General features: G+C 55.4%; 1 protein-coding gene across 2 annotated transcripts in view; it reads left to right on the top strand.

Moving 5' to 3' along the window:
* Positions 1-21,922, top strand: part of FBLN1 (fibulin 1) — an 82,177-nt gene that overhangs the window by 45,408 nt on the left and 14,847 nt on the right. The window contains exons 15-16 of one of the 2 annotated variants that reach the window (XM_086712015.1): positions 13,284-13,426; positions 15,333-15,464. In XM_086712015.1, the coding sequence (XP_086568141.1) occupies positions 13,284-13,426; positions 15,333-15,464 (275 nt within the window). Of the gene's footprint in view, positions 1-5,016; positions 5,460-13,283; positions 13,427-15,332; positions 15,465-21,922 lie in introns of those variants that run through there. The other variant, XM_086712016.1, reaches the window with a different exon arrangement.

Below are 21,922 nucleotides of genomic sequence, written 5' to 3'. Positions count from 1 at the left end.
AGACCCGGCCCCTTCCTGCGTGTTGGCATTTGCTGTGGAAGCCTTGGCCACGCCTCGGTGCTGGAGAAAGTCATTTACTTGTTTGGGGACCGCGGGCATACTGTGTGCAGGCACCCGGGCAGACAGTGGGCCCACAAAGGCCCCCGTGCCCAGCACCGTGCCTACTAAGAGCACATTCCAGAGCAGCAGTGGCCACAGAGTGCAGCAGAGTCCCCATGTGGCTTGGGTGGGGGGGTGCCTGGAGTAGGCGTTGGTGGAATGAATGGGGAGGGGGAAACTGAGTTAGGCAAAGAGGGAGGGAGTGACGGGCAGGACTGGAGTAGGGCTGGGGACAGGGGATCGAAGGGCGTCCGGCCATGAAATGGGGTGCTCAGTGGGGAGCCTGGGCTGGCATTCTGCTCACTGTGGGGGTTGATGCTTCAGGGCTCGGTCTGTCCCATCCCACGGCTTCATCAGCATGTACCGGGGGCTGATAAAGAGGGGGCTTGTCATTTTCTGTGAGTAGGAAGACGGAGCAGGGCCCCACCCACAGTACAAGCAAGAGAGGGAAGATGGGGCTCCAAGCTGCCCCTCTGGGGAGGACGGCCCAGGTTAACACCCATGCCTGCTCGCCAGCGCCCCCCCCCCCCCCCCAGCGGCGGGCGCAGAGGGGGAGGAGGAAGAAACTGGGTATAGTGGCCAGGCCAAGCCCTCCAGGACTGAGTTCTCCAGCTTCTTGGGGAAGCTGTGGCATTCCAGAAAGATGCCAGCCTGGAGTTACTCCATTCCAGGTCGCTTGGGCTCCTTGGAGCCTCTATACCCTCAGCTGTGAAGCGGGTGGTGAGGCCACCCTGCCAGGTTCCTGCGGGGTGAGCCTTGATGGTGGAGCAGGGCCCCCTCATAAAGCTCACGCTGGGTTCAGCCCCCATGGGGGAGTGGGTAGGCGCCCCAAAGGTCTGTCTTACTGCCAGTTTTTAAGGGGGTGCTCCCTGGTGTCCAGGGCAGGGCCTGAAAGGGCTGTGTGGAAAGGGGAAGAGCCAGGGCTGGGATTCCAGACTTCCAGACTCGCTCCCCTGTTCCTTGGGGCTGTGGCCTCAGGTCAGTCTCTTGGCCACCCGGGGGCCCTTTCTGTGTCTGCAACACCTGCTTGGCAAGGCCTTGGGGATTAGCAGGGATTAGTGGTAACGAGCTCCAGGCAGCCAGCCCGGTGCTGGGACAAGAGCGGTAGGGAGTGAGGACGGTGATGACCGGCCATCCCGTTTCTCTCCCTCGGGGCACTTCAGCTTAGCCACAGAGGTTCCTCGGGGCACCTCTGCTGTTCCCCGCCTGCCGCTTGCCGCCCGGGTGACTGGTTGAGCTCCCGGCCCTCCGATGGGAGACGAGACACGGGCGTCTGAGGGGCTGTGTGGTTGGGGCCATCATGCTACGGAATCACGGGCTAGCCGGGAGCCCGGTGTAGGAAGGGGGGTTGGGGCTGGAACCCCAAGTTGAGTGGCCGTTGGAGGCTTGTATCCTGGTTGTCCCCTCCTAGAGAGAGGAGTTACCGTAGGACCACGGGGGCTCGGAGCTTAGTGTCAGCATAGTGACAAAACTCTGACAAATGGTAGACCGACCCAGGCAGGATACAGGCCGGAGCTCCAAGCGAGGAGTGGCCCGTCTTCTCGGCACTGTTAGCGCCTCAGGCTGGAGTTTTCTTGCTTTGTAGCTTCTTTTCCTCATCCTCCAAAATCCTCTTAAAGAATTTATTATCTGACCTGCAGAAAGCAATTTATAAAATTTAAAAGAGCTGTGTCAGGAAAGACCCACTAGCCAGCATTTCTGTAGGTAACATCTAGGGAGTCTTGATAGGGAAGATTTAAGGTGTGTGCCCTCTCTCTGTCTCTCTGTCTCTCTCTGGGCCTCAGCCTTCTCTTTCTGTCCACACAGTCTCCTTCTGGGCAGTGTCCCTGGCGGCCAAGGGACGGTAACTGGAGCATGACCCAGCAGGCTGGGCCACAAACCGCAGGGCTGGGCCTCATGGATCGTCCAGGCTGTTAAGATCCTGACCACACGACTCCCTCCTACCCACAGGAGGAATGTCAAAGCGTTCCAGAGCCTGGGATGGGACTGAAAACATCCTCTTTATCCCCTCAGCAGGACGGACCCCTGAGACATGCGGTCTTAGAAGCCAGAGGAAGGCCGCACAGCCTCGGTTGGCACAGCTGTGGGCCTGAGGGTACAATGCGGGTGGACAGGGGTGAGGGGAGTGGAGCCCTGCCTTGGCCTGTTCCCAGGGCTTCTGTCCAGAATGACAAGAGCGTGAAAGCCAGGGAGGTGCCGGCAGGGAAGGCTAGAAGCGCGAGACAGCCTGGGGGGTGGCCAGAATGGCCGTGCCTCCCAGGAGAAGGGACTGGGCCTGGGGGACCTTCTCTCTCTAGTGTGTGGCTACTTTCAGTATTGCATTTTCACAGAAAATAGAGTGTTCCGATCAAATCCGTTGAACTGAAAAATTGGGGCGCGCTGTTCTCTTGTACATGACGAGATGGAAACCAAGGCGTGTGGTCCCAGGGACCTGGCCCTTCTCTGTGCGACGACAGCCCTCCAGACATGCTGGCGAACAAAGACTTTTGTGTGGGTGCCCAGGGCGGCGGGCAGTTTGCCGGATGCGGTAGTTGAGGTTTCTGTGATGTTTCCATAAGCTCAGGGTAGAGCAGGACAGGAGCGTTGAAGTTGGAGCTGACCGGGAAAACCGGGGCCGTACGTGTTTGTGCACATTTACTGGGGTGCATAGCATGTGTCAAGTTCACGCCGGGTCCTGGGGATGAAGCCGGGGAGCCATGGCCCGGCCCTTGGGAAGTGAATGGTCCACACAGAGCCAGGCCGAGAAATGCCTCGTGTGAGAAATGCCCGCGGCTCTGCGGTTAATGCCTCTTCGGGGTTCGTGGTGGGGGTGTGGGGACCATGGAGGAGGGAGCGTCCGGTTCTCCGGTGTGGTGGCTGCGGGAGCTCGAACGTCATGCACACGTCACGTCCCCTCTGGCCACACGTGCTGGGTTAATGCGTCCATCTGACAAATCAAAACCCCGTCCTTGGACAGGGTACAGGCCACACAGAAGTGGGACAAGCTTAAGTCACATGAAGGCGACTCTAGTGCCACCTGCTGGCCAGACCACCAGGCCTTTCCTGAAGCAGCTGGTGCGTGTGCGTGCGCGTGTGTGTGTGTGTGTGTGTGTGTATGCGCGCGTGTGGATGAAGGCTTTGAAGTGAGACAGGCCAACTTTGTTTCTGCCACTTAATACAGACTGTGGCGTCACAGACAAGTTACGTGTCCTCACTGAGCTTTGATCTTCCCGTCAGTAGAGCAGGAGAACAGTGTGGGACGACGAAATGAGCTAACGGAAGGAGAAACCCTGATTCACCCAGCACGAGGCCAGGCATCTTCCCTCAGGGTCTCCCGAACCCCCGGAACCTTATCGTTTGGCCTGGAGCTAGGTGTCTCGGGGGGTAGGCCGCCCCTCAGCAGCACCCTTCTTCTGCTTTCCTTCTCTCCTATCTGTCCCCTCTGCCTCTGGGCCCCTCCCATGCATGACTCCCCCACAGTGCTCCTGATCCTCACCTACCGTGGAGGATCATCCCCAGGGAGTACCCTGGAGCTCGCTCCCAGGGCTGGCCTAGCGAAGCCTGCTCAGAATGGTAAACGGCCAAATAAATGAGATGATTCCCCTCATCCCGATAAAGAGCCGGAAATCGGATGGAAAAAAGAGACCCCGCTCACAATAAACGCCAAATGTGAAATAAGTCCAAGTAACCCAACACAAGGCACAGAAACTTAAAGAGCTGAAAGGGAGACGAGATGGAAGGCTAGGACGGTACTTGCTCCTGGCCAGAGAATCCAAACACGGTCAACATGGCAGAACTTCCTGGGGCATGCTCTGCCAGCTCCCATGGGGCTCTGCACTTGGGCTCCACTTCCAAAGGCAGCTGCCATCAGAGTGTGATGGCCTGGTGTTCAGGAGGCAGAAGATCGTCCCTGTCCCCAACCTCTCACAGGAAGTTAGAGCCTGTCTCCGTCTCCATCAGGGGAAGTGAGGAGCTCTCACCATTCCTGTCACAGAAAGTTGGAGCCTGTAGCAGGAAGTCAGAATCTCTTTCCATCCTGTCACAGGAAGTTAGGAGCTATCGCCATTCTGTCACGGGAAGTTAGGAACTATCACCATTCTGTCATAGGAAGCGGGGCGCTCTCCCCGTTCTGTCACAGGAACTTAGAACCTCTTTCCATGCTGTCACAGGAAATTAGGGGCTATCGTCATCCTGTTACAGGAAGTTAGAACCCATCTCCATCTCCATTCCAGGCCCTGGCTGTCCCTGTGGACACACAGGAAACTGGGCCTGGAGCACAAGACCCAGCGAGGCGGGTGGGGATCGGACCTCACTGCCTGAGCACAAATCTGGCTCCCTCACTCTGTGACCTTGGGAAGGCCTCCCGACTCTTCCAGGCTCAGTTTCCGCATCTGAAGAATGGCACTCGGGCCACTCTCGCGGTGCAGTTACGGTGTTCGCGCTAGAGAACGCTTGGTGATGAGCGGCCAAGCGCTTGATAGATGGCAGCGGCCGTGACCGCTAGCGGTGGAGATGACCGCCTCCGGGGTCATCTCCGTGCCCCGCCAAGAGCCCCGTGTAGCCGTGACCACGGCCTGGGTGAGGGGCCGGGCGCCCGGACGACACTCAGAGGGCAGGGTGCGCCCGGGGAGTGTGGCCCGGCGGGGGGTGCTCTGCCGGCGAGAGGGGACACACCTCACTCCCGGCACGGCCCTAGACCCCGGCCACCCAGCGCCCCCTGAGGGTGTTGGAAGAGGCTAGTGCCTGAGTCGGCGGCCCGGAGGTCCACGGCACCTCCCGCAGGTGAGTGAGGGGTGCTCTTCCTTTAGCCGAATCGGCCAGAGGGGTGGCGGGAGTCCCTGCCCGGCGAGCCCCCGCTTTCCCTCGCGCTCTGTTGTGCCTCCGCTTGCTGGATTTGCTCTAATCCTTTTCTTGTCTCTCTGTCCACTTTTCTTGCAGCCGCTGCGAGCGCTTGCCTTGCCATGAGAATCAGGAGTGCCCCAAGCTGCCTCTGAGAATAACCTACTATCACCTCTCTTTCCCCACCAACATCCAAGTGCCCGCGGTGGTTTTCCGCATGGGCCCCTCCAGTGCCGTCCCCGGGGACAGCATGCAGCTGGCTATCACCAGCGGCAACGAGGAGGGCTTTTTCAGCACCCGGAAGGTGAGCCACCACAGCGGGGTGGTGGCCCTCACCAAGCCCGTCCCTGAGCCCAGGGACTTGCTCCTGACCGTCAAGATGGACCTCTATCGCCATGGCACCGTCAGCTCCTTTGTGGCCAAGCTTTTCATCTTTGTGTCCGCAGAGCTCTGAGCACTTGCTTTGGGCCGCCGGGGGCTCCCTCTTGTTGCTTTCCTCGCCCTCCCCTCCGGGATCTTAATAAAGTTTCAGCAGGCGATCCTACCCAGCATGCCTCACGTGCCTTGGTTTTATTTTTTCGCCCGGGTGGGAGGCCGTGCTGTTCATCACCCTGGGGCGAACCAGGCACCTGCCACTGCCTGGTGCTCCCACGCGGTGACGGAGGAGTGGTTTTCATACGCTCGTATGCATCTGGGAGTCCCTGTCGACAGAGGTCACCGTCTACACCGCCAGGGAGCCCGGGGACGGGGTTAAGGAGGCGCGCGTGTATCACCTCAGATGAGTGAGCTCTCCTCCATCTTGTGTTGAGCCCGAAGGCTGAGGCCGTCATTGAAAAGAGGGTATCGGGCTCCTTCCGCTCTCGTTCTATAGATGTGGAGACTGAGGCCCAGAGAAGGGGCAAGGCTCGGCCAGGGTTTTGTGGCCTATTTGTAGCAGAGCCGGGCCGCGGGACCAAGTCTCTGGCTGCGCTTGGTGTCCTGGCTGTATTGCGTGGAGCTGACCCTTTCACGGAGTCCAGAAAACTCGATCCTGAGCCTCTCGTTCTGTTTGTCTTGATGACAAGCCTGAACCGGTGGGAGAAAGACCCAGAGCACAGTTGCGGAATCTTGGCTGCCGCTCTTGCCTGAATACGGTTAGTTGCCTCGGCTGGGGATCCTGCCCCCCTGCCAGGAGGAGGAGGCAGAGGATAAGACGATAGATGTGCCACTCGTTGTGCTTCGGGTCCTTCGTGTGCATCGCCTCAGTGCCGCAAGGCAGGTGTCTCATCCCCATGGAGACCCAGAGACAGCAAGTGATTTGCCCAGGCTCGCACAGCTGGTGTTTGAACCCTAGCTTGCTGACTCCATAACTCCAACTATTCCATTCTCACAACACCTTCAGCATGGGCCTCGACCCACCCGCCTCTCTTCATTTCCTCCACCATGATTCCGGCCAAACCATGGTCACCAGTCCCCAGAGTGCCCTTCGAGGCCCGGTATGATTTTGTCCTTGCACGCGTCCCCAGCCCGACTACAAATTGTTCCCCCCTTGCTCCCTTCCCTTGAGCCACACCGCTGAGTTCTTTGCTGCCTCAGGCCCTTTGCACACGCTTTGCACCCTTGGCTCCAATGTTGGCTAAAGCTCAGCTGAAGTGCTCCTGTCTCAGTCTGGCCTTCCTCTTGGCTCAGCTCCTCTGTCAGTCTTTCTGCTACCTCGCGCTTCCTTTGTTATGCTTATCACGGTTTGCATTTCCCATTTATCCGTGTTTCGTGTGTCTGTCTTCACCACCCGGAGGGCTCTGGGCCGGCAGAGACCAGCTCTGTCCCCTTCAGCGATGTGTCCCTAGCTCCTGGCGAGGTGCCTAACACACGGAGATGCTCTGTCCATGCCCGTTGAGGGAACGGATAACTTTCTACCAACACTGGCTTATGTCTCTAGCATTACTGCCGTGACTGCCGATGCTGTTTCCAAGCAGAAACCCGAGGGGAAGGCAGAACATCACAGGGGAAGCAGGATATTGCGGGGTCCTAAGATCCTTCCTATAGTTCCGTGTAAGTTGGTGGGGGGAGGGTGTGCTGGCCTTGCTGTCTGGCAGGGAAGACAGATGCCTTGTGCCTGTTGACAGAGTGGCAGTTGAACTACCGTGGAAGCCAGTCGCCTCAAGCCTTCCACGCTGCCTCCCATACCTCTCTCTGGGCATGTCTGGTCTGTACCGGCTCCCAGTCTCCCATCTTCTAGAGCATTCTCCAAGCTGCAGCCAGAGGACCCCTCTGAAGGACCAGCCTGGTCTCGTCAGGACCTTCTGTGATTCATTTACCAGCGGGTCAAGTCCAGCTCTCTTGGAATGGTATCCAAGGCCATGCTCGATCTAGCCTCTGTCCCCCCTTTCAACTCTATCCTAGCTCATCCCCTCGTTCTAGTCCTGCAGGGGTGCTTGTCCTCCCCTGAATGTGCCTTCTCTTGGCTTTAGCGTGTGCCCTGCCACCCTCCTACAAACTGCTATGTTTCTTGAAGGCTTAACTCAAAAGTCATCTCCTCAGTGAAGCCTTTCCTTAACCTGAGCTCCAGTAGCCCTGAACATCTGCACATTTTCCCTGTTATCTTGTGATTATTACTTTTTATTATCCCTACTGCACTGGGACCTTTCGGAGGACACGGATTATGTCTGTATTCTCGACACCTGCAGTGTTTGGCCTATAGAAAGAGTTCAGTAAACAACTGAATAAATAGATGGATGGACAGATGGATGAATGGATGGATGATGAATGGATGATGGGAAGGTGGATGAATGGATGGATGGGTAGATGGATGGATGATGGATGGATGGATGATGAATGGATGATGGGAAGGTGGATGAATGGATGGATGGGTAGATGGATGGATAGATGATGGATGGATGGATGGATGGATGGATGGATGATCGATGGATGGTATTTTCAAGACTAAGTTCAAATATCCCCTCTTCTGTGAAGTTAGCAAGGCACAGCAGGGATCTGGTTATCGTATTCAAGTATTCCTTCCCCATGCTCCAGATTATCCAGGTTGGAAGAAGCCCTTTTCCTTCATGTCTAGGAGTGTTGAGTTGGGGGGAAATGCTCAGGGGCTTTAGAGGCCATGCAGTGACCTTACAGAGTTTGCCAGAGTCCCCTGTACGACATTCCCACCAACTGACCATACAGCTTAGCTTGTGCTCTCCCTTGTTTGGAGAAGTCCCTACATCTTAAGGTGGCCCATTCCATTTCAGGACGCCTCTGCTGTCTCTGTGTATGCGCCCGAGTGCCTATGTGGGGCTGATATCTGCACTACCTGGAGGCTTCTCTCTGCCCTGCAGTTCCTTGGGGCTATACGGTCATAGTCCTACATCGTGCTGCTGAGATCATACAGTGCAGAACAAAAATAATAACCAAGAGTTTGAATGTCCTCCTGGCCACTTACTAGTTCTGTGACCTTGGAGAAGTCATTTGCCTTTCAGAGCTTCAAGGCCCCCGTCATGGGTTATGTTGAAAATTACATGTAATTGCAGATGAGGCCCTATCTGGTATATATAGTCGGCAGTCAATAAGTGTTGGTTTTTTCATTCATCGGAGGGAATGTGAGTGTCCATTTGGATCTTGAGTTCAATGGGGAATGAAGGTTCAGAGGGTTTGGATGTGTCTAAGGTCACTGCCATCACCTCGGACTCCTAGGACTCTGCACTTCTGACTCCATCACTGTCCTAACCCAAGCTCCCCAGGGCAAGTGATAATAATCATGGCTATCATTATTGTAATGATAATAATCATGACTATGATAGCTAACACATGTACTGCTTGCTGAGGGCCAGGTACTGCTCCAAGCATTAAATTGAACTCTCACAACAGCCTTGTGAGGAAAATACGGTTATGATCCCCATTTCACATTGGAGACATGGAGGCATAGAGCAGATAAGTAACTTGCCCAGAGTCCCACAGCTGGTCTCAGGTGGAGCTGGGATTCACACCCAGGCAGTCTGGCTCTGCCTGCTGTCCTCCGAAACCCTGTCCCCTGCTGTCTTGAATGCTGTGAAGCAGATAGGATTGCTGGGATCAGTCAGTGCCGGTTGGATTGTTACTCCGGCCTCATCTCTGAAATCACTGGATACAAGCCCCATTCTATGATTTCCAAGTATAAAGGAAGCAGTGTAGTGTAGAGGGAAGAGCTGTAAAGACTCAGTGAGATATAGTGACGAAAAGGAATGAAATCTGGGCATTTTCAACAACGTGGATGGAACTGGAGGGTACGATGCTAAGTGAAATAAGTCAGAAAAAGACAGATGTCAAATGATTTCACTCATGTGTAGAATTTGAGAAACTTAACAGAAGACCCTAGGGGAAGGGAAGGAAAAATAAGGTACAAACAGAGAGGGAGGCAAACCACAAGAGACTCTTAAATACACAGGAAAAACTGAAGGTTGGTGGGGGTGGAAGTTTGGGCCCTGGGGAAAGTGGGTGATGGGCATTGAGGGCACTGGTTGGGATGAGCACTGGGTGTTGTAGAAGTGATGAATCACGGGTATCTATTTCTGAAGCCAAGACTACACTGTATGTTAGCTAACTTGACAATTAAAAAAAAAAAGCCATTTCAGCTATGTGATTTTGGGTAGAGAAACTTAAAATTTTATTATATTACATGGTCATTTGGTAGTAACCTTATCCTCACATAGCATCACTGTTTTCATTAAGTAAATAGAGTCCATGATGTACTGACCAAAAATAAATAAACCAAAAGACTAAGTGAGATAATGTGTGCAAACCCTCTAGCACAGAGAATCTGGAAAGATGCAGCAGCATAGTGTTTGAAGCTCTCTGGATTCCAACCCAAAACAAACAACTAGACCAAAAAATTTAAATCTACAGAAAATATGCACAACTAAATGAGGTGACAGGATATCCCTAAGAACCCCCAAATACAGTGTATGTCCATCAGCATGGTATCGGCACCTGTGCAGAAGAAAGCAGTGGGAGACTCCAGAATAGTCAACAGATATTCCCTAGAAAATACAGAGGACAAATTATGGAGCAGCGGCTGAGACTGGGAGACATTTACTCAGTCCATTCCAGTGCGTGCAAGGAGCTCATGGAAGCATTGAGGGAACGGAGCCATCTAGCCCCTAGGAACCCCTGAAACTGAGCCAGCAGGGCTTCCCTTAATGTCAGGATCTCACACTATGGAGAAATTGCTGGGTGGGAAATGCAGAGTTGGGTAGGAAAGAGACAACAGACTGGATAAAGAAGGTCCAGGTAAATGTAGAGGAATGTCAGAAGGCCAGCTGCCCCAAATGACAGATAAGGGAGTTCTGTGAAGTCAGAAAAACTGTGAATGTGCCTTTTTCTAAAATTTCAGGAAAACTAATTCCACTTGAAAATGATCAACCAAAAAGTAGCAAGGTTGAGTCTCCTACAAAAATTATTGTAAGAAAGGAGATAATAAGGAACAGAATGGCATCCCTCCAGATATTGAAAATACATCAGTAACAGATGTTCACAGTCTAGATCAAAACTGTAACCTATATCAAAACAGAGTAAGAGCACTAAGAAAATGATCAAAAATGTAAGAAAACTGTGGGTCAGAATTAAGAAAAACTGAGACATGAAGTGACAGAACCCAGGAAATAATTTAAAACTAAAGCAAAAAACAATTTCAGAAATATTTCAGAGAAAGAGTGACCAAAAAGAAGACAAATTTTATAAGTCAAAAAAGAAGTAGAAGAGATGAAAAGGCTCAAAGAGAAAGTGACGGACGTAGAAGACACACACAGAGACCCACCATACAGATAATAGAAATCTCTGAAGCACTAACCCAAAACAAAGGAAAGAAGTAAGTATTAAAAATGGTAACTCAAGCAAGTTTCCAGAAACTTAAAAAAAAAAAAAGATTTGAAAATCCACATTGAAAGAACGCAGCATGCCTGAACATATCTACTCAGAGCAGCAAATATCAAGACATAGTCTAGCAAAATTATCGGACTTTGTTATTTTTTTAATTTTAGAGAGAGTGTGAGCAGGGGAGGGGGCAGAGGGAAAGCGAGAATCTTAAGCAGGCTCCACGCTCAGAGAGAAGCCCCACATGAGGCTCCATCTCACAGCCCTGGGATCATGACCTGAGCATATATCAAGAGTCGGATGCTCAACTTAGTAAGCCACCTGGGGGCCTCAAATTATCGGACTTTAAAGGAAAGAGAAGACAGGGGCACCTGGGTGGCTCAGTCAGTTAAGCACCGACTTTGGCTCAGGTCATGATCTCGCAGTCCATGGGCTTGAGCCCCACATCAGGCTCTGTGCTGACAGCTCAGCCTGCTTCGGATTCTGTGTCTCCCTCTCTCTCTGCTCCTTCCCCACTTGTGCTCTGTCTCTCTCTGTCTCTCAAAAATAAACAAACGTTAAAAAAAAAATGAAAGGAAAGAGAAGACAAACAATGGGCATCTAGACAAAAACAGCAATGACTTATAAGGGGAAAAAGTATGTTGTCATCAGACTTTTTCACAGCAACACTTATGCTGGGAGACGATGAATACTTAGGATCCTCAAGAAAACATAAGCCAAGGATTATATGCCCAATGAAACAGACTCATGTGTACAAAGGACACAAGCCACTATCAACATGCAAAAGTATCAGCCTACAAGCGTTAAGCATGGTTGCTTATCCAACCACAACTAAGTGAGTATTGTAAGGACAGCATATAGAATGAATTGTTATATGTCCAAACAGTGTAGACAAATATGAATTGCTGTCTGTCCAAACAACGTAGATATAGCACGTCTATAAAACCTGCAGGAAGGGGGCGCCTGGGTGGCGCAGTCGGTTAAGCGTCCGACTTCAGCCAGGTCACGATCTCGCGGTCCGTGAGTTCGAGCCCCGCGTCAGGCTCTGGGCGGATGGCTCGGAGCCTGGAGCCTGTTTCCGATTCTGTGTCTCCCTCTCTCTCTGCCCCTCCCCCGTTCATGCTCTGTCTCTCTCTGTCCCAAAAATAAATAAACGTTGAAAAAAAAAAAAATTAAAAAAAAAAAAAAAACCTGCAGGAAGATTAGGGAGGATGTATCCAAAAATATATATATTATTTTAAGTAATTGTGTTCGTGGTGGTGGTGGTAATTTTAGTCTTGCTCTTCTGAGACTACTGTGTCAGAATATAGAATAACGAAATAAATAATTATGGGATATTCTATCATCTCCTGTGTTCTTAAGAACCAGGATTCTGATACGGAAGAAAAGAGAGTCCTCTGGAATACAGAAGAGATTAAAAGTCTGTGTGGTTCTCGTTTTGAATCAGAAATATCAGTAGGAACTCATGATATATTTTACCTTTAAAAATGTCCACTGAAGAGGCCTGGGAGAAATGGCCAACCCAGTAGCACCAAACATATCTGGTATCTAGATTGTGGTCTTGAAATACCGTTTACCGCTAAAAAAACCAAAACCGAAACAAAACAAAGACTTCTCGGAGATGTAGCTGGGGCAGTGGAAGTACAAAATAAGGCTGGACCGCCCCGTCACACCAGACAGCAAGAGAGCTACTGGACATTACTGGGGCCAAGTCGAAAGGACACAGGAGCCACTCTGATCTTCCCTCTGGACAAAGATGGGAAAACTTGAGCTCCAGCAAAGGATAATCATTGCAGTGGGTTGAAACCCATCAAACAGTTCACAGCCATGAGTTCATACCGATACTTGAAAAAAATCAACAGGTAACCTCTGGATGATGAGAGAGAGCTAGTTCATGGTCCTGAAAACTTGTTAAACTACATCTTTCTTCCGGGTAGGTGTTGCATTCATGTTTTATTTTACAATAAAGAGGATTTAAAATGTTTCTAGCCCACATATTTTAAACTCGCACCTGAGACAAGTCCCCGCCTCTTCCGCCTCCTCCCGATCTGTCGCAGGACACCGTGGGTTTGACTTCTCTGTGCTGGGCGCCGAGCTGGGCACCGCGTGCACGTTCTCTCACTTAACCACCCCTGCGACCCACCTGACCCAGGGCTCCGGGAAGGTGGGACCGTGTCTCCCACGTTTGCTTCGGCATCCTTGGTGCCCGGCACCCAGCAGGCCCTGAAAACACACCTGTTGAGTGAGCGGATGAACAAATGTGTCTGCAGTTGTAGAAACGGAATTGGCAAATAGCCCAGCTTCGCTCACCCGCAGCCAGGGCCGGTGAAAACGGGAGTGTGGGTCCCGGTCCAGGTCGCAGGAAGGGCCACGAGGCATCCCCGCCGAGCAGCCGGGCCGCGGAGGCCACCGCGGTTCTCCGCGGGAGCCGCCTCTGGACGGGCGCTCCCCACCTGGCCACCTGCCGGTCCTCCTGGATCCTGGGTCTCTGTGGGAGTGGCGGTTGCGACATTCCCATCCGCCTCTTGTGCTGTGGTTCCCCCCAGGCTCCGCCAAGAGAAGACAGACACCGTCCGCTGCATCAAGTCCTGCCGTCCCAACGACGTCACCTGCGTGCTGGATCCTGTGCACACCATCTCCCATACTGTTGTCTCGCTGCCCACCTTCCGAGAGTTCACCCGCCCTGAAGGTGAGTGGCGACTCCCATGGCTGGAATCGGCGTGGGGGCCCCAAGGCAGGTCCCCGCAAGAGAGACGTCCCTGCGAGGCAGCCCCCTCAGGGGCCTCCCAATGCTTGAGCCGAGAGCTTGGCCCCAAGGAGCTTCTCCTTGGTAAGATGTAGATTTGCCTCCGCATCTCCTCTGTGTCCCCCGAGCGCACAGCACCGTGCCGGCCCGTTCCAGGCTCTCGGCTCAGGAGGGCGCGCTTCTTCTGGGTCGCAGCTGTCCGGCAAATATCTTTTTGGGTGTTGGCTCTCTGCCGAGCACTGGGAGTCAGGGAGGGCCTCTGGGAGGAAGTGACTTCCCCACTGGGGTCTAAGTGGGAGGTTCGTAGTGAAAGTGGGGAGCAGGGACAGAGGGGGGTGCCAAGCGGAGCAGAACTCCTCTGGAAAGGTCTGGAGGGAAGTCTGGGGGACAGCGGGCATTTGAGGAACTAAGCCCAGGTTTCCTGGCTGGGAGGGGTAGAGGCTTGGCAAGAGACAGGCTGGAAAGGATAAGCCTTAACGTGGGTAGCATTGGGGCTTCTGGTCCAAGGCTTTTGGAAGCCATTACGGGGCTGCACCCGCTGCTGACCACAGAGGGGCTGGATCGGATCCAGGGAGCCCGGGAGTAGAACAGTGTTCCAACCCCCACCCCTGCTGCCGGCACCTGGTGGGAGGCTGTGTGTGGGTGCTGTTCTGCACGCCTTTTGCTGCTGGGTGTACATCCCCCACGCGGGGCTGCTGTGATCTCCTGCCCCCGCTTCCTCCGGGAGGGGAGGGGTTTCGTCTCTGGCCTTGGGAGGAGCTCCACCGTGATTGATTCCTGCAGTAAACGTTGACCAGGCCTCCCGGGTGCCAGGCTCAAGGCCGGGCTCTGGGGCACAGCGATAGGAAGAACACTGTGAGCCTCTGAGGGCAGATGTATAGCTGAGCCAGCGTGACCACACCCCGCGTTTACCCTGCGACGGGGTCCCGCGAGAGCACATGCCAGAACATAAAAGGGGGGAAGGGGGGAGAGAGGGGTGGCTAGGGCAGGAGAGGCTCCCCAGGGACGTGGTCGCCTGGCGGAGCTCGTTCCTCTGGCAAAGGGGCGGCACAGGATCTCCGCAGGGAGGCACGGACTCGGAGAAAATCGCCAACTGGGGTCTGCCGCGTGCAAAATGACACGTTCCAGCCGACCACATACAAATCCTTCCCAAACCGCTAACGGCCGGTTCTGTGGCCTCTCGGGCAGCGCCGGTCTCTGAGTTGATTCTGCAGGGAGTGGAGCGTGGCTGGAGACGCCTGTTGGCGTCACGGGCCCGACAGATCCAGACCTTGACCTTTAACGCTGAAAGGACCCTTAGTGGGCACCACCAGTCAGCCTCCTTCACTCCAAAGGCGAGGAAACCGAGGCCCAGAGGGAGGACGCCTCCAGATCATCCAGAGCCAGGGTAGAATCGGGGCCTCGCGCCCCCAGCCCGGGGTAGTCTGCCCCACTTCGTATCAGAGGGCCGCGGAGGTAGACACAGCCACCGATCTGCCCGGCGCTCCCGGAGAGGCAGCTTTGCTGACCCACATCGCCGTGGGCAAGAGACCACCCACTGTCTTGCCCTTGTTGACCCCCCTCCCTTTGCCTCTCATCCACCTCCCTTCCCCTTCTTCCAGCTTCAGGAAGATTTATGACTAGTTACTAATTGCTCCTCAGCTCTGGCACTGCTGATTATTCTATGACCTCAGAGAAGATCCAAGGTTTCTCCAGGCCTCAGTTTCCCCGCTGATAACAAGGGGGACAGGCTGTGACCTGTGAGCCCTCGGGACCCCTCCGCCTTCTCCGTGCAGGGCTCCCGGGCACCGGGTGCCCGTGACCCAGGGGTGCATCTCTGGGCTCTCCATGCTGTGCTTCCTTCTCGCAGAGATCATCTTTCTCCGGGCCATCATGCCCATGTATCCCGCCAACCACGCCGACATCATCTTCGACATCACGGAAGGGAACCTGCGAGACTCCTTCGATATCATCAAGCGCTACATGGACGGCATGACTGTGGGTGAGTTGCCGGAGGCGTTCAGGTCTGTCCAGACGCCTCCATGTCCTCCCGGCCAGCGGCCTGGCAGAGGCCCGCTGTGTCGGTCTGCTGGGACGACCTCTCTGGACCACCCAGCTGCCGTCTGAGCCCCCCTCCTAGAGCCTTCCTTGTCCTGCAGGGCCAGCTGGGGACCCCCAGGGCAACCGCGGGCTTGGAGTGGGGTCCGCTCCCGGCTGGGCCAGTCTCCCACCCGTGAATGGGTGCATTAACTGGGTCTCTGTGTCTCACAACCAGGAGCTTCTGGCCATACCTCACGGGCAAGGTGTTTGTCTCAGGACCCAATCCCCAGGTCAGTGGGACCTGTTAGGATTTTTATTCTGGTGGTGCAACGGAAGGAAAGCAAGTAAGGAGTCAGAGCCTGAGCTCTGGTCTCGGCCCCAGACGGCTGGCCTTGTGGTGTGTCCAGATATTGTCCCTCCTGGCAGGTCCCGGGCACCGCCCCGCCATGGGGGCGCAGAGCAGGACTGGGGCCCTTCCGCTGGGGCAGAGAGGGAGGGGAAGGGCTCCATCAGAGGCCCAGGCGGGGAAGCAGGTGAGTCTGGGTAAGTGGTTCATAAACCTCTCCTGAACGGTCACGTTTTTATAGACCTTAAGTTCTCGGGGAGTGAAAACAATCCCATCTACCATTCTGGACTTAGATGTAGACCCAGGGTTTTCCGAGCAGCTGAGCCCCCGGGGTCCGGGCCCTTTGCTCACGTAGGCCTCAGTTTCTCCACGGCGAACGGGGGCAGGAGGGACTGGGCTTCGTGGTCTCCTAGGCCCTGGATTCTGTGAGGTGTCCGTCCACCGGGAGAAGCGGCAGAGTGGTCGGCCCTGGAGCAGAACGTTCCGGAAGGAGGTCTCTAGGTGGCGCTGTTGGATCTTAGAACCCTGTTCCCCGCGCCCCCGGCGCCGCCGACCGTTGTTAAACTGGCAGCTGGAGACAGGGAATCGTTATTCCCCTGTTGCCAAAGAGCCATTTATAGCGACTTTACAAGCTCTTAAATGGGTTTGCATGTTGTAAACATGACTGAGTCATTTAGGGGCTCCCCACCCCCAGCCGCCTCCTCCGCTAGTTCGCAGCAGGAATAATTAGTTAATTACAATTAATGGTACATTAGTCCTCCCTGGGATTCCAAGGGGAGGGCATATGCAGCTTGGCTGTGAGGCGTCGTGAAACCTTCTGCACACCCTGGGCCTCAGTTTCCCCCATGTTAGATGAACAGGCCCTTCAGGGACCCCCGGGGCCTGGGGCTGAGGGCAGGCAGGAGGAGGCAGGGTCAGGGTTTGCTCCGCTTGGGTGGGGTGGTGGTGCCTCACCTGCAACAGCGGTGCCCGGGAGGCCCCCTCCTGCCACCCCTGTGGGCGTGGCTTCCACTCGGGGTAAATCACAGCCTTGGAACCGTACGAGCAGGACTGGAACCTTCGGATTTACTCGTTCATTCTTTCCATTCCTGCTCTTTTCCCCGAGCCCCCGTCTGTGCCAGGCCCGAGGCCGGGCAGTGTGGGTCCACAGGTGAATGTTTTGCATTCCAGCCGGGGAGACAGACGGCCCCACAAACCCATCATGAAAATCTGACACTGAAGACACTGATAAGCCTCTGTGGCCTGCGAGGGCTCTCGGGGGGTGGCCCCTTCGGTTCCCCGCTAAATCCCTCCTGGGTGACCCCAGCCAGGGGGTTGGGCAGTGGCTGGGCCCCGATCCAGTGCCCACCAGCGCGTTTTTCTAGCCGCATCTGTCCTCCGGACAGAATCAACCTGGGAGTCTCCGTTTCTCGGCTTCCCATCCACTGGGGCAGAAAATCTTGGCGTGTCGGAGCCCGGAGGCTCCTGGAGACCATCTCTCCCGATTCCTCTTTGTAGAGGGGGAAACCGAGGCCCAGAGAGGCGAGAGGGCTTGCTGTCCTTCTCACGGTGCCCCGGGGCAGAGCGGGGAACAGAACGGAGCCCCTGGGAATGGAATGTGGATAAGGCCACAAAGACAAGAGCGGCTGTCCCTCCCTGCACTTGGTCACGCGTGCCCTGGTCTTTGGAATCCAGGCTGGTGCTTCGTGGAGGAGGGATGGGCTGGCCCCGGGGAATGCGTTCCGCTTCCGGGTGGGCCCGGCCACCTCCACTCCTCGGTGTGACTGCAGGAGGCCCATCTGGCCGGGGTCCTGGAGTTTGCCTGTGTCAGCGTCCTCTCCCGGGTAGAGGACTGAGGCCAGAGGAGTCTGGATGGCAAGGTCTCGCTGAGGCGGGACCCAGGCTGTGTTTTGGGTTGGCCTCTCGTCTCTATACCTACCCGATCGTTGCTGCCTTATTTCTCTGCTTAGGGTCTCTTCCCTGGACTTCCTTAACCCTGCCTCTGTCCCAAATAACTCCTGTGCACCCCGGGGGCTTCTGGGCCTCTTAGGGTAGCCGTGCTGGCACATGCTGGCCCTGGACACGGACACAGCATGGCAGCTCCAGACGTGTCCACCTGCACTGGATGGTTCGCTGCTGGCCCTGAGCCCAGGTGTGAGCGGCCTGCAAGCCACGTGTTCACCCGGCGTCCGTCCCGGGCTCGGTTCTCACAAATACCTTCAGGGACGGGTGTGACTGTCTCCCTGGGGCAAAGGAGGGAGCTGAGTTAAGTAAGCACCTGGGACCCGGCATCAGAAACACCTTGGGGCCCCAGGGAGGTGGGGGGCGGGGTTTGCAAACTTGTTTTTAGTGGTGCTGTTCTCTTTTCAAGCAATGTCTTAGGCAGAAACCCTTGATGTCCTTGGGAAAGGAAGAAAGTGTTTTCCAGAGGCACACAAGCCTCCTGTCTGCTGTGCTCAGCAGGATCCGGGGGCTCTGGGCCCAGTGTGAACCACTGTGCAGCCCCCCGCTGCCTGTCGTACCCGGGAAAGGACATCTACCTACTCACAGGTGTTGGCCGAACCCCTCCCCACTTTAGGCCATGCGCTTTGCGGATACTGGACACCGGGGTCAGGAAGGCTTCCTGGAGGAGGTGTGGTCTGAGCTGAGTCTCCACACACTTGAAGGAGTGGCTTACAGCGAGTCCCAGGGGCAGGTGTTTCCTCCCCGGCCACAACCCCGTGACCCGGCGGGACTGTCGCCATTCATGGGTGAGGGGGCGCTGGAGGCAGAGCGGGCCTGGAGCCCGGTCCTCCCTGAACACCCAGAGCTGGAGCCCACTGATGGCCCGGGCTGACTTGGGCAAAGTGACTGAGAATTTGGGTCCCAGAGAAATAACAAGGGTACAGACCGCCAGGACCCTGAGGCCACTGAGCTCATTCTTCCCCCGAACAACAGAAGAAAGTGCCCTGAGTACACCCAGAACCTAAAAGGGCCAGGCCTTCCCCTAACGTATCCCTTAAAAGCCCGTTCTTAGCGGGGATAAAGGCGGCTCCTGCTGTCTGTGGAAGGCCCAAGCAGCCGTCCTGTGGCATTCCTCCTTAACCAGCTGTCAGTGAAAAATGAAAAATGCATTTTCTGCCCGTGCAAAAATGCCCTATTAATGCCTGAGGTATTCTCGGGCCACTACAAAAGCCTTCCTCATCCGGCCCCGGGTTCATGGTTCGCTGTGCAGGCTACTTGCTGCAGTCGGGGGCTGCGTGGGGAAGGGGTCCTTCAGGTGACGGCTCCGGCATGGGGGCTGTGATGGGGGGAGGGACTCATGGAAGCCTCCCCAGAGCCAAGGGGGAGCTATAGACAGCACTAGGCTGGAGTTGCTTTTTAAAAACTTTTCAATGTTTTTTAAAGTTTATTTTTGAGAGAGAGAGAGAGAGAGACAGAGCACGAGCAGGGGAGGGGCAGACAGAGGGTGACACAGAATCCGAAGCGGGCTCCGGGCTCTGAGCTGTCAGCGCAGAGCCCGACGCAGGGCTCGAACTCACGAACCGCGAGATCATGACCTGAGCCGAAGTCGGAAGCTTAACTGCCCGAGCCACCCAGGCGCCCCTTGAGTTGCCTTTTAGAGCCGCCTTTTAATTTTGCGTGCAGCTGGCCTGATCCTTGGCCAGTGGGTAAACTGACGGGGTCTCGGCAGCTTTTTGCTGCCACATAGCCGTGGACTTGAGGGTTCCCCACCAGGCAGTGACATACAGTGGGTGATCACGTATTTACCCGAGGCCACGCTGAGAAGACCACCCCAGCTCACACACAGGCTCCACGAGGAAACAGCTTCCTGAAACCCTCACCCCTCTCTGGCAAGAAAGGGCCCCCAGCCTGTGGTGGAGGTGTGATTCCACACAGTCCACTTTGGATGGTACATCTCACGTTTCCTGGTGGCTTTTTTTTTTTTTTTAAGTTTATTTTGAGGGAGAGAGAGTAGGGCTGGGGCAGAGAGAGAGGGAGAGAGGTTCCCAAGCAGGTTCCACGCTGTCAGTACAGAGCCTGACACGGGGCTTGAACCCATGAACCGTGAGATCGTGACCTGAGCCTAAATCAAGTCAGATGCTTAACCCACTGAACCACCCAGGCGCCCCTCACGTTTCCTGTTTTTAATGGGGTCCTCTACGCTGGCCCCTGGTGTGTGAGGTGGGATTCCTAAAATTTGACTGCATTCGTGGGCACGCTTTATAATTAATAATATTAATTAAAATAAGAACAGCCCTAAAACTACTAGGTAGTTAGCTCCAACCCCCCCCCCCCCCAAATAAACTGAAATACAAGAGGCGGGTTTGCTAACTGTCCTTCCCCGATGGAGTAGAGAGTTTTGTTTTTCAGTCTGTGCGTAATTAACGGGAAGGCTGCAATGCTACTAAAACGAGAAGGGACACAGAACAAATCAGTGCCCGCGGTACCCATGGCGTTGGGCCTCATGAGATTTCCACGAACCTTTTGGCTCGAACTGTGACCGCCCCTGTGTTATGGCCTCAGAGACCCTGGCCATAAACTACATCTCAGATCAGTTTCACGCAGGTATGAACTGTCGCTTCAGATGCAGGCCGCTCCCACGGTTAAATGGTGGAGATCTGCAGGAATCTAATGTTGGCCGCAGTCACTTCACTCCCCGCTGGCCGGGCTTGGGGAGGCCCGTGGGCGTGGAGGGCACCAGGACCGCTCAGTTAACCGGCTTGCCCGCTCTGCCATGCTTCTTGAGCACCTACTATGCGCTGAGCGGGGAACATGCAGTGTCTGCCTCTAGGGAGGCTGACTCCCCAGAGAGCGACAGGAGAGCACGGTGGGAGGTGCTGTGGGTGCAGAGCCCAGTCCCCCTGCCTGGGCACATCAGCCCATGCTGCCGGGAGGAGGTGGTGCCTGGGGTGGGCTTGGCTGTGACCGGGTGAGAAACACGAGAAGGATAGCACAGGCCCCGTTCCCTTACTCAGCATGCTGGTGTTTCGAACCTTTTTTTTTTTTTTATGTTTATTTCTTTTGAGAGAGAGAGCGGGGTGGGGGGGCAGAGAGAGACAGAGAGAGAGAGAGGGAGAGAGAGAGAGAGAGAGAGAGAATCCCAAGCAGGCTCTGCACTGTCAGCCCAGGGACGCGGGGCTCCAACCCACGAACTGTGCGATCATGACCCGAGCTGAAGTCGAGTCGGATGCTTAACCTACTGAGCCACCCAGGTGCCCCGTGGACATCTTGACCACCTAAGTTTGAAGGGTGGGGGGGTGGTCTTTACTCATGAAGGGTGGCCTTGAGGCTTCAAGACAAGCACTACACGAATCCTGGAGTGTTTCCGCCCAAGCGTCGCTCAGCCCTTCGCCCTAACTTGCCTACAGGGTGGCGACTCTCAACGGTTACCTCCCTGAGTTCCGGGGTTTGGAATAACGACACTCTTCACTGACCCAGGGACCTGCCACCACACGGCACCAAGCGCAGGTTTGGGCTCTAGTAACCGCACGCACACGCATCACATGCTTCCTACAGAGTGCTGTGTGTCTGGAGGTCCTGCCTACACTCCATGGCCCCATCACCTAACCTTCCCCGTGGTTCCAGAAACACGCGGAGGCCTCCTGCGGCCAGACCCTGGGTCGGCTCTTGGAGGCTAAGATAGTTGAGAGGTGCTCTTCCCGCGCTCTCTGGGAGCTCCAAGCCCGGAGAGGGGGACGGACACCAAACTGGACCCTCCTGGGGCTGTGTGGAATGTGCTGGGCACACAGAGGAGAGGCCAAACCCACTGGCCTCACGGAGCAGTCAAGGGAAGCTTCCTGGAAGAGGTAACATAAGTGTTGGGTCTTGACAGCTGAGTAGGAGCAAGCCAGGCCGAGAGGCGTTCTTGGCCCTGGGGGCAGCATGACAGGAGGCAGGGTGGGAAGCCACCACTCTCAGTTTGGTGCTCCCAGAGCATCGAGGATGCACAGCGAGGGCGAGAAGCGAGGCTGGGGGGGGGGGGGGTCACGGGGCCGGGACTCCCAGGACTTCTGTGGCCCACAGGGAGCCACTGGTGGTCCGTGATGTTCCTTGGGGGGCTTGAGCTGTCCATCCTGCTTCTAGATCCCTCTGCCGCCTCCTGCGATGGGGGT

Source organism: Puma concolor, chromosome B4 (genome assembly GCF_028749965.1).
Source record: "Puma concolor isolate L17-30 chromosome B4, mPumCon1.1.hap2, whole genome shotgun sequence".
Classification (NCBI taxonomy): Eukaryota; Metazoa; Chordata; class Mammalia; order Carnivora; family Felidae; genus Puma; species Puma concolor.
This window is presented reverse-complemented; position numbering and strand designations above follow the sequence as displayed.